The 15,238-nt window shown below is 47.2% G+C and overlaps 1 protein-coding gene and 3 non-coding genes across 5 annotated transcripts; 2 read left to right on the top strand and 2 right to left on the bottom strand.

Annotated features, from left to right (window-relative positions):
• The first annotated feature begins 10,593 nt into the window (after nt 1-10,593).
• On the top strand, nt 10,594-13,784 carry HES7 (hes family bHLH transcription factor 7). 2 transcript variants are annotated; one of them, XM_006863400.1, is made up of 4 exons: nt 10,594-10,637; nt 11,550-11,645; nt 12,193-12,280; nt 12,599-13,784. In XM_006863400.1, the coding sequence occupies exons 1-4, from the start codon at nt 10,596-10,598 to the stop codon at nt 13,042-13,044; spliced, it is 672 nt and encodes a 223-aa protein (XP_006863462.1). In that variant the 5' UTR covers nt 10,594-10,595; the 3' UTR covers nt 13,045-13,784. The 2 variants fall into 2 exon arrangements, with proteins under 2 accessions (XP_006863462.1, XP_006863463.1); XM_006863401.1 differs by having other exon boundaries at nt 10,596-10,637; nt 12,193-12,278; nt 12,582-13,044.
• TRNAR-UCU lies at nt 13,590-13,677 on the bottom strand. The gene is given in 2 exon segments: nt 13,590-13,625; nt 13,641-13,677. It is a non-coding gene; the product is annotated as a tRNA-Arg (tRNA).
• Nucleotides 13,785-14,252: 468 nt separating the features above from the next.
• TRNAL-UAG lies at nt 14,253-14,334 on the top strand. The gene has a single exon. It is a non-coding gene; the product is annotated as a tRNA-Leu (tRNA).
• A 490-nt stretch (nt 14,335-14,824) lies between these two features.
• Nucleotides 14,825-14,896, bottom strand: TRNAQ-CUG. Its single transcript has one exon. It is a non-coding gene; the product is annotated as a tRNA-Gln (tRNA).
• Between the last annotated feature and the right edge of the window lie 342 nt (nt 14,897-15,238).

Here is a 15,238-nt window from a genome sequence, read left to right as displayed (position 1 = left end):
TTTCAAACTGCTGACCTTATGGTTTGCAGCCCAATTCGTAACCATTATGCTACCAGAGCTCCTTATATAATTCTTTAAAGGGATGGAAAAACTAATCACTAACTTTATATGGGAAGGAAAAAGCCCCCGGAGAAGCAAATCATTATTTAAAAAGAACGAAGGAGGAGGCCTCTCATTCCCTGATCTCAAAACCTAGAGTACAGCCACAGTAGTCAAAACAGCCTGGTACTGGTACAATGGAAAACACATAGATCAATGGGCCAGAACTGAGAATCCAGAAGTAAATTCATCCACCTACAGTCAGTATGATCATCAACAAAGGGTCAAAATGCACTAAATGTGGAAGAGACAGTCTCTTCAACAAATGGTGCTTGGAAAATTAGAAATCCATTTGAAGTAAATTCAAACAAGGTCCATATCTCACATCATATAGAAAACTGAACTCAATGTGGATTAAAGATCTAAATATAAATAAAACCAAGAACTATATTCATTCATGAAAAAACAGGGACAAACTTATGAGCTTTGACACATGGCATAAATACACTATCAAACATAACTGAAACACATAAACAGAAGACAAAATAGATGACTGGGACCTCCTAAAAATTGGACACTTACTGCATCAAAGGATTGCACCAAAAGAAAAAAAAGAGAACTCACAGATGGGAAACAATGCGTGACAATGACATATTAGACAAAGGACTACTCTCCAAAATTTATAGAATACTTCAATATCTCAATAAAAAGAAGACAAATAATCCAATTTTAAAAATGGACAGACGACATGAATAGACATTTTACCAAAGAAGACATTCTCAGGCAGCCAATAAACATGAAGAAATGTTCATAGTCATTAGCCATTAAAGAGATGCAAATTAAAACAACAATGAGATATTATCTTACTTGGTATATAGCCTCAGGAAATAAGAGCGGTGACACCACTTAATAGATACACAGTCATATTCTGGTGCGGTTCTGTGGGTCAACACGATGGACTGCAAGGTCGGCTTGAATGGCAAGGTTGGCGGTTCAAGCTCACCAGCCGCTCCTCGGAAACCCTATACAGGGTCGCTGTGATTGGGAACCGACTTGACTCACAACAACATGTTCACTGCAACACCATTCACAATAGGAAAAAGATGATGACTGCCCAGCAACAGAAGAATGGTTAAACCAACTTTGGTACGTACACACATTGGAATATTATGAAACATTGAAGACTAACGAAGAATCTGCAGAACAACTCACAATGTGGATGAACTTGGATGGCATTAAACTGAGCGAAATTAGCCAATCACAAAAAAGACAACTGTTGTATGAGATCACTATTGTAAAAAGTTAAAAAAAATTTTTTTTTGTTTAACATTTCTATGATCGTAACAGGGTGGGTGGGGGTGTTTTGCTGTTAAGTGCTATGAGTGGGTTCTGACTCATTGCAATCCTGTATAGTGGGTTTGAATTGCTGGCTGTTTGAACCGCTGGTGGGTTTGCAACTGCTGGCCTTGCAGTTCAAACCGACTTTTTGCTCCAGTGCTTATGGAGGCGAGGGGGAGGGAAAAAATAAAGTGAATAAAGGTAAATATTGTTAACTGATGGCATTTGGAGTGGATTGCAATCATTATCATGAAATGAAACTTATAATTTGTTGATGATCTTTTCTGTAAACCTTCACTCATTTCACAAAAAAAAGTTTTTAAAAAAATTGTTGTGATGGATTATAATTAAATGAATAATATTTAAATCCAAAGTTTATACAATTAAGGGGATTGCAAGCACTGTCATGAAAATATATATAAATTGTTGCATGGAAAACTAATTTGCAATTCATTCAAACTACAATGCTGTTGTTAAGTGCTGTAGAGTTGGTTCCTACAATGTTGTTGTTGCTAAGTGCCAACACATAGCAATCCTGTATAGGGTTTCTGAGGATCCGCTGGTGAAGTTGAACAGCTGACCTTTTGGTTAGCACTCCAGTGTTTATCCTACAGTGCCATGAGTTACAATAAAAAGCAAAATAAAAATAAAAATGAATGAATGAATTTTAAGGTCCCAGGAATTTTTGTCTGGAGGGCTTTACAGTTTCTGAAGTGTTTTCATTGTCGTTCCTATTCTGCCGGGGTGTGCACTCTTCTTGTCATAGGGAAGGAAGCCTCTCTTTTCTTTAGCTTTGGCAGCCAAAGCAAAGTGAGGAAGGGTTAAGACCAAGAGAGTTTGACTTGTGGGCCTAGAGATCTTCTATCCAGCTTCTTCCCTTGGCCCAGGGCTTGGTTCTCCTATTCCCCACCTCCCAAACCCTCAGGATCCAAGGTATTCTCCAGGAACCCCTTTCCTACTCAGGGGATTCCAGAAACCAGCCTTCCCTTTGAGAACTGCAGAGGGAGGAACTCAGCTTAGGAATCCAGGTCTGAGAATACATCAGGGGAAGCTGGGACACAAACCAGCTGTGCTGTTTCTGATTTTCCCCCTACCTCATGCCCCATAGGGGGACATGAACTCCCTTCCCCCACTCTACAGTGTGGCTGAGAAGGCAGCCAGGAAAAGGAGGCTCAGCCAACAGACACACACCAGTAAACTTCAATGTATACAGACAAAACTACAGATGCACAGAGACACAGGCCCACGCTGATCCTGAGGCATGCAAACGACTCAATAGACCCCAGTCAGACCCAGACATCCTCATCTGGCCACATCTGCAATGGAGCAATGAGCTGGAGAAAATCACCCAGCCCAGCTGATTGACCTGGTTACTGAAGCTTATGTCATTTTTTAAAAGCGGAGAGGAGCAGTTAGCAAAAAGATACAAAATTAGATACAAAAAAAAGAGTATTTATTTGGAATGAAAAAAAAGAGATCCCAATAACTTGCAAATTAAAAAAAGCTGACCAATGCCACAAAATCTAGAAAAATAATAGCCTATTTGTATTAGTTAACTGCCTGGCACACTTAACTTTCCACAGACCACACCTTTCAAATCTTGTTTCTCTTCTCCCACTCTTACACTTGTAGTGTCAGGCACATTCATATTACAAATGTTTGTGTTCTGATCCTGCACCTTCACATCACAAAGACTGGTGAGTAGACAGAGATGACCCAAATATTTCTAGAAGCCTGTACAACACTATGATGGGTAGCCTAACTTAGCTACATATGGAAGTGACTATGAACCACGTAAACATAGCCCACTAAAATGCAAACCTATGTCTCTCCAACTCCCTTTTATAACTACTAGCAAAAATTAGTTTCTGTTGAGTGGATTCTGACCCATGGCTTCCCCAGGTGTTTCAGAGTAGAATGGCTCCATAAGGTTGGGTGTAGTCTTTATGGAGGAACCCGGTGGCACAGTGGACTAAGCACTAGGCTGCTAGCTGGTGGTTCAAACCTACCAATTGCTCCCCAGGAGAAAGACGAGTCTGTTTGCTTCTGTATAAAGATTTATAGTCTCAGAAATTCTGAGCAGTTCTACTGTCTCCGTGACATTGTGGAATTAATTCAATGGCAGTGAGTTTGGGTTTGGTCTGATTTCATTTTACGGGACTAGATCGCCAGGCCTTTCTATTGTGGTGCCTCACCAGATGGGTTCAAAGCACCGACATTTAGATTAGTAGCAAAGAAAAAGCAGTTTGTACACCCAGAGTCCTCCCTTCATAACTAGATCCCCTGGATACCGACAACCACCCCAACATTAAAGGAAAAGTGTGTCAGAGGGAAAGCCAGAGTGGAAAGAGACAGTGTTGGTATTACTTATTGTTAAGTGCTGTCAAGTCAGTTACTACCTATAGTGACCCTGTCTAGGACTTCTGAGAAGCAGCTGGTGGGTTTTAACCACCAATCTTGCGGTGATCGGTCCAGTGTTCATCCTACAGCACTACCAGGACAGTAGTCTTTATAATTTCAAGATAAAATACATTACATTTGCCAATTTAACAAAAGTGTATAACATGTGAATCCTCCCAGGGGCCCGTGGGAGTAAGAAGTCCTGAAACTTAAGCTTCACTAGTTTCTTGGTGAGTTAGTCTCTACACCTGAAATCCTTGATCTCACATCTCAAAGAAGTTCTCAACCTGCCTAGAAATCCCACTAGAAGTTTCATTTTCCTACTGTCCAAATGGACATTTCACCTCTTCTTTCTCCCCAAACCACCTCTTCTTCAGACTCCTTTTTTTAGAAAATGAAAGCAACCAGAGCAATGTGCCTCATCCTTCCTCCACCCCACCTGATCTACATCTTCAGCCTCCGTTTGAATGAGGGCTCTTCCCTGCTACCTCTGACTGATTTCTCCACCTGGCACAGGAGTTTAGTCCTCCCCACTCCTCAGCCTGGAGCTCTTGGTGAATCCCTTTCTCTCCTGCAGGGTTATAGTTACTCACACCAGCATCAACATGCTCCAGCAACCCTCATCTTCTTCTTGTGCTCCTAGCCACCACACATCTCTCTGTTCTCTATTCACAAGCAAACTTTTGAAAAAACAGAGTCGAGTTGTCTACAGTATGCTGTCTGCATGCCTTCACCTGCCATTGCCACCTCAACCCATACCAGTGTGACTTCTAAAAGGCTTAGATAGAGGTGACCAACCACTCCTCTTTCATGCACTCTCTTTTCTTGGTTTCCAGGACATCCCATTCCCCTGGGTTTTCTGCTACCTCTTAGACCATTCTCAACTCCTTTGCCAATTCTTCTTCTTCAATCTGGCTTCTAGGTGTTGGGATGCTCAGAGCTACATGCTACTTGCCTGCAAAATGTCTTCTCTTTCTCTCTCTCTCTGGCTGTTAACCTCAGGGTCAGCAGTTCGAAACTACCAGCTGTTTTGTGGGAGAAAGATGAGGCTTTCTGATCCCATAAAGATTTACAGCCTCAGAAAGCCTGTACAGGGTCGCTACGGGTCGGAACTGACTCCACAGCACATAACAACAATAATAACTCTCTCTCCAAACTCTCAGTCTAGGTGCTCCTGTCTCAAGCACTAAAAGCCATGTATTTGGAGGCCTGCCCATAAGGGAACACCTTGTGTGGTGCTGCATAGGATCATCACTGGACCGTGAACCACCAGTTCAAACTCAACAGTTCAAACTCACCAGCTGCTCTCAGAAACCCTAAACAGGGTCTCTGAGTCAGAACTGACTCACGGCACTTAACAATAACAACAGCCCATAAGGAGAAAGAGCAGAGACTTCTGGTTGGAGTGCTATGTGAGTCTTTCCAGGTAAAAGACAACTAAAAGCTTACAGAATAAGTGGAGCATGAAGGTGCAAACTGAAAAAAGGAAAAAGAACCGACTCAAAGAAGTATTCTCAAAGCAGGTGATGATGGTGGTGTGCTGTGGAGTGGGTTCCAACCCATAGAGACCCTACATAGGGTTTCTGAGGTGATAAATCTTTCAAACTGCTTAGCTCTGGTAACCACCACACCACCAGAGCTCCTGCTCAAAGCAGACAGCAGCATTTTAGAGAAAGAGGCTCAAGAGATAACAACTTTGGTGATACTCAAACATTGATCACCTAGAGGAAAATGCAATATGTGGTGAAGGAGGATATGAAAATGGAGATTGTGCTAAGAGAACAAAAAGGTCTTTTTGTCCTGTTTGGGTAGTAGCAGTATGGATGAACCAGAGGCAAAGGAAAAAGGCGATGGTAAAGTGAGAGACAAAGTGAAGAAGGAAAAGCCAAGCAAAAGCAGCAGAGATGAGGATATATTTGGTCTGGAAGACTCCTGTTTTAATTTTCAAAATATTTTATTTTATTATCTTGTTGTTGTTGAGAATATACACAGCAAAACATAAAAGCACGCATCAATTCAATAGTTTCTACATGTGCGAGTCAGTGATAATAATTAAGTTTTTTCAAGTAGTGTTAACATTTCATCCTCCTTTTCTGAATCGTTTCTTTCCTTTTAACATAAACTCACTGTTCCCTAAGGTTCCTATCTAATATTGTGAGCTGTTGTTGTTAATTTGTTCCTATATAGATAGATTTTACAAGAGCATAATGCCCAAAGGAGGTATTCTTGACTAATTAAGCTAAACAATTGTTTGGTTTTAAGAAGATTTTAGGGGATATAGCTGGTTTAAGATTTAATGATTACCTCAGTGCAATAGTTTGAAGATTTATCCAGCTACTATGGTTCCAGAAATTCTGGAGTCCATGTGAATTTAAAATTCTGTTGTATATTTTCCTCCTTTTGATCAGAATTCTTCTGTAGACTCTTTTATCAAAATGTTCTAGTCTCATGGTAAATTGTTCAAGGAGGCAATTAACCACACACTCCATTTCATCCTTTTATTCCGGACTGTCTTTCTTTCTCTGTTGTTCCAAGCAAAAATAGACCAATTAAAAGAGCCTTGAATGGCTGTTTCAAGTGTTTAAGACTCCATGGCTTGGAAGACTCTTAAAAACTTGATAAAACTCTCATGAGACAGATGTTTGATGAGAATGTACTATATACATTGATTTCAGCTTCCATCCAATGAAAGTTATTTGTTTTCATATTTTAACTTGTACCTTTCTTTTCTGTTGAAGTCCAACATAACTTCTCAAGTCTATTTTTGGGGATAAACTATTTTGAATAAAATATTGTATATCCCAATGACTCTTCAATTCTGGTCCCCAAATTTGTATCTCTCCAGCCTTACTGTAGTCTTCATTTGAAAATGTGAAGGACATCTCAACCAACATAGCTAAGGTATTAAAAAAGGAGTCTCTCTCCAAAACTCTCCTTCCCCAATGTTTCCCATCTAAGTACAAAGTACCACCATCCACCCATTTATTCAAGCCAAAAATCTAGAAGAAATCCTTTAACTTTTCTTCTATACTGTCACCATTTCAGTACAAACCACTATCATGTCTTACCTAGAAGACTGCTTTAGCTCACCAAATGATCTCCCTGCTTCCATTATCCACAGAACAGCCAAAGTGATCTTTTTCAAAACCTAAGTCAGAGGACATAACTTTCCTGATCAAAACCCTCCACTGGATTTCCATCATACTTGGACTTCTTCAGTAATCTACAAGACCCTGTGTGATGGCCCATGCCAAATTCAAATTCACTGTGTGAATTGGTGCTCTTTCTCTAAGCTCTTACCTGGGAAGCCTTTTTCTTCCTGGTCCTTTGGCCTGGACCATTCTTTCTCATGGCTGGCTTCTTGTCATTAAAGCTGGGCTCAAATATCACCTTTTTGTAGAGACCATCTCTGACCACCCAGAAGAGTAGGTAGCACTTCCTTCTGAAGTCATTGCCAAGTCATTGCTTCCATTGTCATGTCCTACACTATGCACACACCACCTTAAAACCATCTAAAGTGTATTTTCTGCTTTCTAAGTTGTTTTTATCTCTCCTCCACTATAAAGTAAGTTTCAGTGGAACTGGGACCTACACGTAGCCCCAATGCCTAACAATAGTTGGCACACACAAGTGCACACACAGACACAGAAATGTCCAGATAATTGTAGTTTTCTCTGGGGTCACTATCATGGCTTAGAGGTGAGAAGAGAGAAATCCCAATCGTTGGGACAACGCAGAGACAAGACAGTGAGACCCAGACGCTGGTCCAGATGAACAGATAGGCTAAAAGAGACAGCAGACAGAAACTAGAGAGAGACAGAGACTCAGACCCAGGGCGAGTTCCAGAGGGAGCGTCGAGTCGCGAATACACTTAAGACCCAGCCAGAGGCCCCGGCCCAGAAGCCTGGGCAGCAGTTGGAGACAGCGCCCAGAGAAAGGACACTGAAGGAGGCCTAGCGCCAGGAGGGAGCGGAAGGCCCGCGCCGCGCGCCCGGAGGCCCGGGGACTACCCCGCCTCCGCTCACAAGTGGCCGCCACAGCTGGCCCGTGCCCCCGGCCGCCTGTGGGTCCGACGCGTGCGGGATCAAAGCGGCCGGGAAGGGGCGGCGCGGGGAGGTGTCAGGGTCCAGGAGGTGTGAGCGACCTTCCCAGGGGACGGCCCGAGCGTGGGAGCGCAGAGTCCCGGAGGCCGCCAGAGACCTGGAGAGACAACGAGACACCCAGAGACCCTAAGACAGAGCCTCAGAGACCCGTAGAGATCAGGAGACAGAGATGTGGAGATGGGCCCGAAAGACACTCAGAGCTCGAGACTTGGAGAGACCCAGAGTCTGAGTTGTGAAGAAGCCAAGAGAAAATATGACAGGTCCGGAGGTGCGCGGAAAGACATCACGAGACTACACGTCAGACATCAAGAGACATTCAGACACGTGGAAAGACGGCAAGACGATAAACGTGGAGACACAGGGTCAGGGAGAAAGAAAGCCCAAGTCAAGAGATAGTGGACAGTAAGATCAAGAAAGGAAGAGAAATAGAAAGAAGAGCTAGGGACCTAAAGACGTCGCTCCTCCCTTGTGTAGGGTCCCGAGGCCACCCGTGGCAGGGACCTGAGCGCCTGGTTCTTTCTCAGGGTCACGCCTGGGGAGGTGCGGGTTTCAGGGAGGAGGAAAGAGTGTGGAGGCAGCAGCAGGACCCCAGGCTGGGAGGAGCCGAATGTCCTCACATTACATACCAAGTCAGGCAATATATTATAAGTCTCAAACTCTGCGATAGAGTCATTGGTAAAAGCAAATAATATTTGGTAGAAATATGTTTATTAGGAGTGCCATCAAACTTATTATCACAGGTTTAGGGAGGAAAAAAGGAAAAGTTAACTTTGGTAGGGACCGGGATCAAACCTTATCTTTTCCATGATAGCCAAGAATTCCACCACTGGACCACTAATAATATAAAAAGGATTAAGCTACCTATATAAACAGAAGGCAGTCTCTGACAGCTTTACCCAAGCTTTTGAGAAGGTGCTGCGACCTTGGTCAGTGGAACCACGAAGGCCAGAGATTCAGACCAGCAGAGGCCTCCTGGTTGCAGTGGGTGGAGAGCCAGGTCATCCTTCCTTCTCCCGGATCCGGTCACTGGGCCATAAAGTCACCCCATATGGCCAGGGGCGGACCCACACCCAGGTGCGAACAGCCTGGGACCCTGAGCCTTGAGTACAGGTGAGAAAAAATCAGACTGAGCTCGGGTTCCCAAGGAGGGGGGCAGCGGGGTCTGCTGGGGCCACACATCTGCGCTCCCATTTGGCCAAGGTGAGGGAATGCTGGAGTCCTTGATTCCAAATGGAAGCCTCTTTCTCAAGATCTGTGTCCCTCCAGTAGCAGGCTTTGAGAAGTCAGGCTCCTTGAGAGAACCAAGGTGTGAAGGGGCTTAGGGAGGATAGCTAGGGGAAACCCCACCTTACTTCGTACAGTCAGCAGCGGAGTGTGTCTAGGTTGGTAACCCTCTTTACCTAGCACTATTGCTGTCCCATTAAAATATTCTGTTAACTGGCTTTCTCTGAGTGTTCACGCCTCATTCTGCTGAAGAGTCTTGTTCTTGGTTTGAGGCAGGCATTAGTCTCTTTCTTGCAACCCTTTCTTATTCCATTAGGAGAACTACATGCTCCCTGATCCACTGTGGCTTTGAGGGATGCCCAGAAACAAGAAACGCAAGCACATTGTGTGAGCAGCCACACTTCTGAATCTCCTCGAATTATTTCTGCGTCAAATACTTCTAAGAGGAAAGATCTTTCCATCTCCTACTTACTTCGTCAAGGCCTTGCTTTCTCTCTCTTGAAGCTTTTCCCCTCCTCTCTGATAATGTCCAGCCACCCTTCAGAAAAACACTTTCTACTTACTTCACTCACTTTGTCTCTATGGTAAGTAGGACAAGCTTGCTCTCTCAACTGCCCAAACCTAGGCCAAGGACCTGCGGAGAAGTTGGGGAGTTGAAAATAGCTGGTCTGAGAAGGAAGCGGATTTGGGGGAAGAGGGGTGTGTGTTAATTTTTGTTTCAGGGCTAGTGAGGTACAGTGAGTTCTGTACCTCTCCAGAAAGTTCTCACTGTGGAGGAGCTCAGACTCTGGACAGTGACCTTCATTCCAGAGTTGCATTCCGTTTAGTGCCAGATAAACCAATAAACAAGGTAAGCACGGTTTTCTTGTGCTTACTTACTAATCTGGAGTCAACAATTTCACATTTTTTTCACCACATCAAAGATTCTGCTTCTAGGTATGACTCTTCCAAACATCATATCACCTTCTTACATAATCAAAGTCTCTTCAAATTTACAATCCCTAACAGCAACGGAGTACCCAGTAAGCAAGATAAGCATGGTCTTACTTGTGCTCACTTTGATGAAACCCATGTGAAATTGTTCACTACAGATTAGTAAGTAAACGCAAGCAAATCCATGCTTACTTTGTTTATTGGATAATAGGCCCATGGGTCTGTATCCAAACTCACGCAAACTTCCTTCCTCTCCTCAATAGCCTCCTCTCTTCAGCTGAGTCCCCGCCTTATCTTATGGTCTTTAAACCAGCCAGTGTCGCATTCGCCCCTCACTTCCCACACTCCCAGGCCCAGCCAGGGGTCAGTTCCACCCTCCTCCTCCCCTTTCACTCCTCCCCTTTCCGGGAGGCTCGTGCCGGGGCCCAGCCGGGTGGGAAGCGGGTGCCGAAGGGGGCGGGGCCGGGGCCGGGGTCTTACTCTCAGGACCCCGGCGCCAGCGGAATATAAGGCGCATGGCGAGCCAGGACTCGGTCCACACAAGGGTTCGGAGGAGCGATGGTTACACGGGATCGAACCGAAAATAGGGACGGCCCCAAGGTGAGAGGCGGGAGGGGGAGGGAGCAGGGGTCCCAGGACCGGTTTGGAGATCGGTGCCTTGAGGCGTTGGATCTGGATAGCGGCTGAGGACTCAGCTCTAGGTGGGGAGAGGTGCTTGCGGGACCACAGGAGCCAGGAACTGGGAAGAAAGCTGCGAAGTATTAGGAAAGGAAGAGGTCGAAGCGGGACCTGAATGGGTGACAGAAGCAGAGGTCTGGGGATTTGGCTAATGGGGACCGGCACCTCTCGACCTGGAGGGAGTGGGAGTGGGCCAGAGTTGGAGTGAAAAAAGCTAGAGGACGAAGTTAAGCGTTGAGGTGGGAACAAAAAGCAGAGAGAATAGTCGCTCGCTCGACGTGGGCAGTGAGCCGGCTGATAGAGAAGGCCCAGGGGTATTCGATCCCAGAGGTCCGAGACCAGGTAGAAGATTTTAGGAAAAGCAGTGAAGAAGGAGGGCGACATTGACGAGTTAGAGGAAGAAGAGGAGGCGTGGTCGCGCTAGGTATCTCCCTTTTTATACTCTGGGCTTCCTGCTCTGAGTCTGGCACCGTGTGGCGCACGTGCCTGGGTGCAAAGTGGGTCCCAGAGTTCTCAACTGAGACAGCAAGAGACTGCACCAGACGGAGACGTAGAGAAAAAAGAAGGGAAGGAGAGTCACAGAGGGGAGGAGGGAGGACAATACCGAGAGAAAAGAATGCAGACAACCTAAGAGAGAAGAAGCGAGCTACAGAAACTGACCCAGGAGTGTTGGGAGGGGAAGCGGACAGGAAGCCGTTGGGCCCGATCCCAGGCTCTCCAGGTCTTGGGGACGGGGTGGGAGGTAGGGTTCTCCCAGCGGCGGGATTCCGACACGGCGCGGCTGCGCTGAGTCTTGGTCCGGTGGACCCGCTTTCCCCTTTCCGCTGGTCGCAGATGCTAAAGCCACTAGTGGAGAAGCGGCGCCGGGACCGCATCAACCGCAGCCTGGAGGAGCTGAGGTTGCTGCTACTGGAGCGGACCCGGGACCAGGTCAGTTCCTCCGCCGGCCCCGGACCCCCAGCCGGGTACTTGCATCTCAGGACTTCTCAAGGGGGTGGGGGCATCTATCTGATGGATTGGCGGCCCTGGTCACAAGGCATCCTGACCTGAGTCCCGTCCTTGGAATTCCATCCCAGCCCCTCTCTAGCTCTCAGAACGCGAACTGCACTGCCACCCCTCGGGTCTGTAAGTTTCACGCCCGGGTCAGTTTGCTCAGTAATTTCCCGTTCCGCTCTTCTCACCCTAGAAACAGCCAGTTCGGTAGAGTTGGCCTACTTCACTCCCTGGGCTTGCTGTTTTAAATCCCCGTCCCTGCACGAAGGCCTGGTTGAATCCCCTTGCCAGAGAGTTTCGTTTCAGAGTGGGCCAGGGCCATTCGTGGTCATCTCCACTCCGCATTCAGTGGCCCACTTGCTCTGTGGGTCGCGCGCATCGGGGGCACTCCGAGCTCCTGCATCCGCCCCTCCTTTCTTCCCCCTGCCACTTCCCCTCTCTCCCCACCCCTCTCTGTCTCTGCGCCCTCCCCTCTTTTCTGTAGAACCTCCGGAACCCGAAGCTGGAGAAGGCAGAGATACTGGAGTTCGCCGTGGGCTACTTGAGGGAGCGCAGCCGGGTGGAGCCCCCGGGTACAGCGCGGGGGTGGGGCAGCGATGGGGGGCGGGAGGGCTCACCGACTCCCGGGTCGGGAACGTGAGGGAGGGTCCGCGGGGAACGGTGGCCTTGGGGAGCGGCAGGCTCTGCTCTGAGGCAGGTTAATAACACCCACGCGTGTCTGTCTCTGTGTCTCCCTCATCTTCTCCCTCTGTCTGTCCACCTGCCTGCTTGTCTCTGTGCGCCTGTCCGGCTTCGGTATCTCTGCGCCCTACCCATTCCCTTACCCCTGCTGGTCCCCTGCCTTGTCCACTGGTCCTCCCGCGGACCCGCCAACGCCGCCGCGGCTCCAGGGTTCCCCCGGCCCCCAGCCCAGGACGCCGAGGCGCTCGCCAGCTGCTACTTGTCCGGTTTCCGCGAGTGCCTGCTCCGCCTGGCGGCCTTCGCGCACGACGCCAGCCCGGCTGCCCGCGCCCAGCTCTTTTCTGCGCTGCACGGTTATCTGCGCCCCAAGCCGCCCCGGCCGGAGCCGGTAGATCCGAGGGCACCACGCCCACAGCTGGACCCCGCCGCCCTGGCACCTGGCCCCGCGCTTCACCAGCGCCCCTCAGTGCACCAGGGTCCCCCTAGTCCGCGTTGCGCCTGGTCCCCGTCCCCTTGCTCCCCCCGCGCCGGGGAATACGGTGTGCCGGCGCCTCTCACCGGACTACTGCCACCACCACCGCCGCCTCACAGACAAGACGGGGCGCCCAAGGCCCCGCCGCCCCCGCCTCCCGCTTTCTGGAGACCTTGGCCCTGAGCTTTGGAGAAGTAGGGGCGGGGGCTGGGGTGGGATAGAGACTCCATCCCGGGGGCAGCAGAGGGACCCGGTCATCCGGGCGAGGAGGTGTTGGGGAGGGCAGCGGGGCGCGCGGGTACAGCGCGCGGGTGAGATTGTGGTCTATATTAGAGTATCTATATAAATATATATTTCCCTGGTTCCTGTCCCTTTTCCCTGCCCCCTCCCTTTCTGTCTAGGATTGTACTCTCTATGACCCGGGCCCATTCCCAGCCCCTTCCCTAGTCCCTAGTGCATGGAATAAAGTGGTTATTAAATCCCGGTGTGTCCCCGAGCCAGGGGCCTGCCTTTATCTCGGCGTCAACGCCCATTTTCCCTCCCTCTCTGTCCCCTATCCCCAGTCCCGCTCTTCGCGGCCCAAGCCCCGGGGCAGACAGGTAAGTAAAGAAGAGAACAGAGCGGAGACTGGTTGCAACTAAAACCAAGTGGAAAATACTAAGATAGGGCAGGAGAAATAGGAACCTTTAAGGAAAAATCAGGAAAAAAAAAAAAAAAAAAAGTAAAACCGACTCTGGTGGGATTCGAACCCACAACCTTTGAATAACTCTTTCTGTCACTAGAAGTCCAATGCGCTATCCATTGCGCCACAGAGCCACCTGGCAAGCGGCTCTGTCCTGTGCCTTACGGGTACTAGATAGGAAAAAGACAGTGAGGGGGGGTGGGGAAATTGGGCGGAATGTACGAGAAGCGCGTGGTTTGGACAAGGCACCAAATGGCATAATATAGACTGAGGCCTGCACCGGAGAAGTGGAGGGCGTAAAGCACATGAGCTAGGTGTGAGTGTTGGCGCTCATGGGTGGAAGAGACAGGGAAAGAGCAATCGAATGTGAGTTATTCCGGTGCTCAGGTTGCCTGATTGGGGTGCACTTTGTGCCTAGGCTCATCCTATCCCTAGATGTGGCCTCGCCCGTTAAAATAAATTGGTTTTTGTTTGTTTTTTTTTGCACATTCTTGAGTGTTTCAGTTCTTCTTGTTTATAATTTTTGCCGTCCGCTGTTGCAAACTCAGGAATCTCGAAGATAACCTATTCCAGGTTTGAAAATTGTACAGAAGGAAATGTGTATATATATATATATATATATATATATATATATATATATATATGTTCTCACTGCATCGTTTCCTTCTAGTCTCTTAGGAGGACAACGGGAATAGTGCGTTTTCACGCAGGTAGCGTGGCCGAGCGGTCTAAGGCGCTGGATTTAGGCTCCAGTCTCTTCGGAGGCGTGGGTTCGAATCCCACCGCTGCCAGCGTAGAGTTTTTTTTGTTTTTTTTTTCTCAAGTGCGTGTAGCAACTACTAATTAAAGTTCCTTTGGAACATCCTCATTTTATAAAGGTACCTCGCTGTTAGTGACCTCATCGCTGTCAACCGTTTCTGTCCTACAGTCCTGCATTCCTGTTCCATATTAGAAAACTACCATGATAAATCCTGTTTCTTTTTTTTACCGAACCCCACTTAATACGTCCTCTAATATTGCATTCTATTTTTCAAAATTAATACAAATTCTCATATATTTAAATGATTTCAATATGTTGTCCTAATAGTGTGGTAGGGGTTCCAATTGACCAGATTTGAAAAGCTCCAAGAGCAGTGTCCTAGTTTTCTTCAGCCTTAGAAACCCTGTACAGGATCGATATGAGTCGGAACCGATTCCACGGCACATAACGACCACAAGGTCCAAAGAATATCTTACGTACGAGACAAGCAAATATGTGTGGCATTCTCTGGCAAAACTCTAAGGTTCCACCGAGATTTGAACTCGGATCGCTGGATTCAGAGTCCAGAGTGCTAACCATTACACCATGGAACCCACCTCGGAATCATCACTCCAGCAATTACATACATTACAGAACGTCGTGTGTGTGTGTGTGTGTGTGTGTGTGTGTGTGTGTGTGAATTTTCGCTCTACGCTTCACAAAAACAATTTTATTATCCAATATTATCGATATTAATTGCATGTGGCTGAGCACCAGAAATACGAATTAAAATGTACAATAAGTATTAATACATACTACATTTAGAAGATTTCGTATGTTTAGTACTTTAAAAACACTGCTTATCTGTTGATAATAGGATTTTGGATATAGTGGATTAAATAAATATATTATTAAAATAAATTCCACCTTATTCTTTTCACTCATTTTAATGTGGC

The sequence above is a fragment of the Chrysochloris asiatica genome, unplaced genomic scaffold (genome assembly GCF_000296735.1).
Source record: "Chrysochloris asiatica unplaced genomic scaffold, ChrAsi1.0 scaffold00054, whole genome shotgun sequence".
Taxonomy (NCBI): Eukaryota; Metazoa; Chordata; class Mammalia; order Afrosoricida; family Chrysochloridae; genus Chrysochloris; species Chrysochloris asiatica.
The sequence above is the reverse complement of the archived record's forward strand: the minus strand, read 5'-3'. Positions and strand labels throughout refer to the sequence as shown.

What these genes read in the sequence shown, in the direction of transcription:
- HES7 (XM_006863401.1), top strand. Translation starts at nt 10,596, where the DNA reads ATGGTTACACGGGATCGAACCGAAAATAGGGACGGCCCCAAG. An exon ending in AAAATAGGGACGGCCCCAAG is followed by an intron (nt 10,638 to 11,549) that starts GTGAGAGGCGGG and finishes CGCTGGTCGCAG; the next exon opens with ATGCTAAAGCCACTAGTGGA. An exon ending in TGGAGCGGACCCGGGACCAG is followed by an intron (nt 11,646 to 12,192) that starts GTCAGTTCCTCC and finishes TCTTTTCTGTAG; the next exon opens with AACCTCCGGAACCCGAAGCT.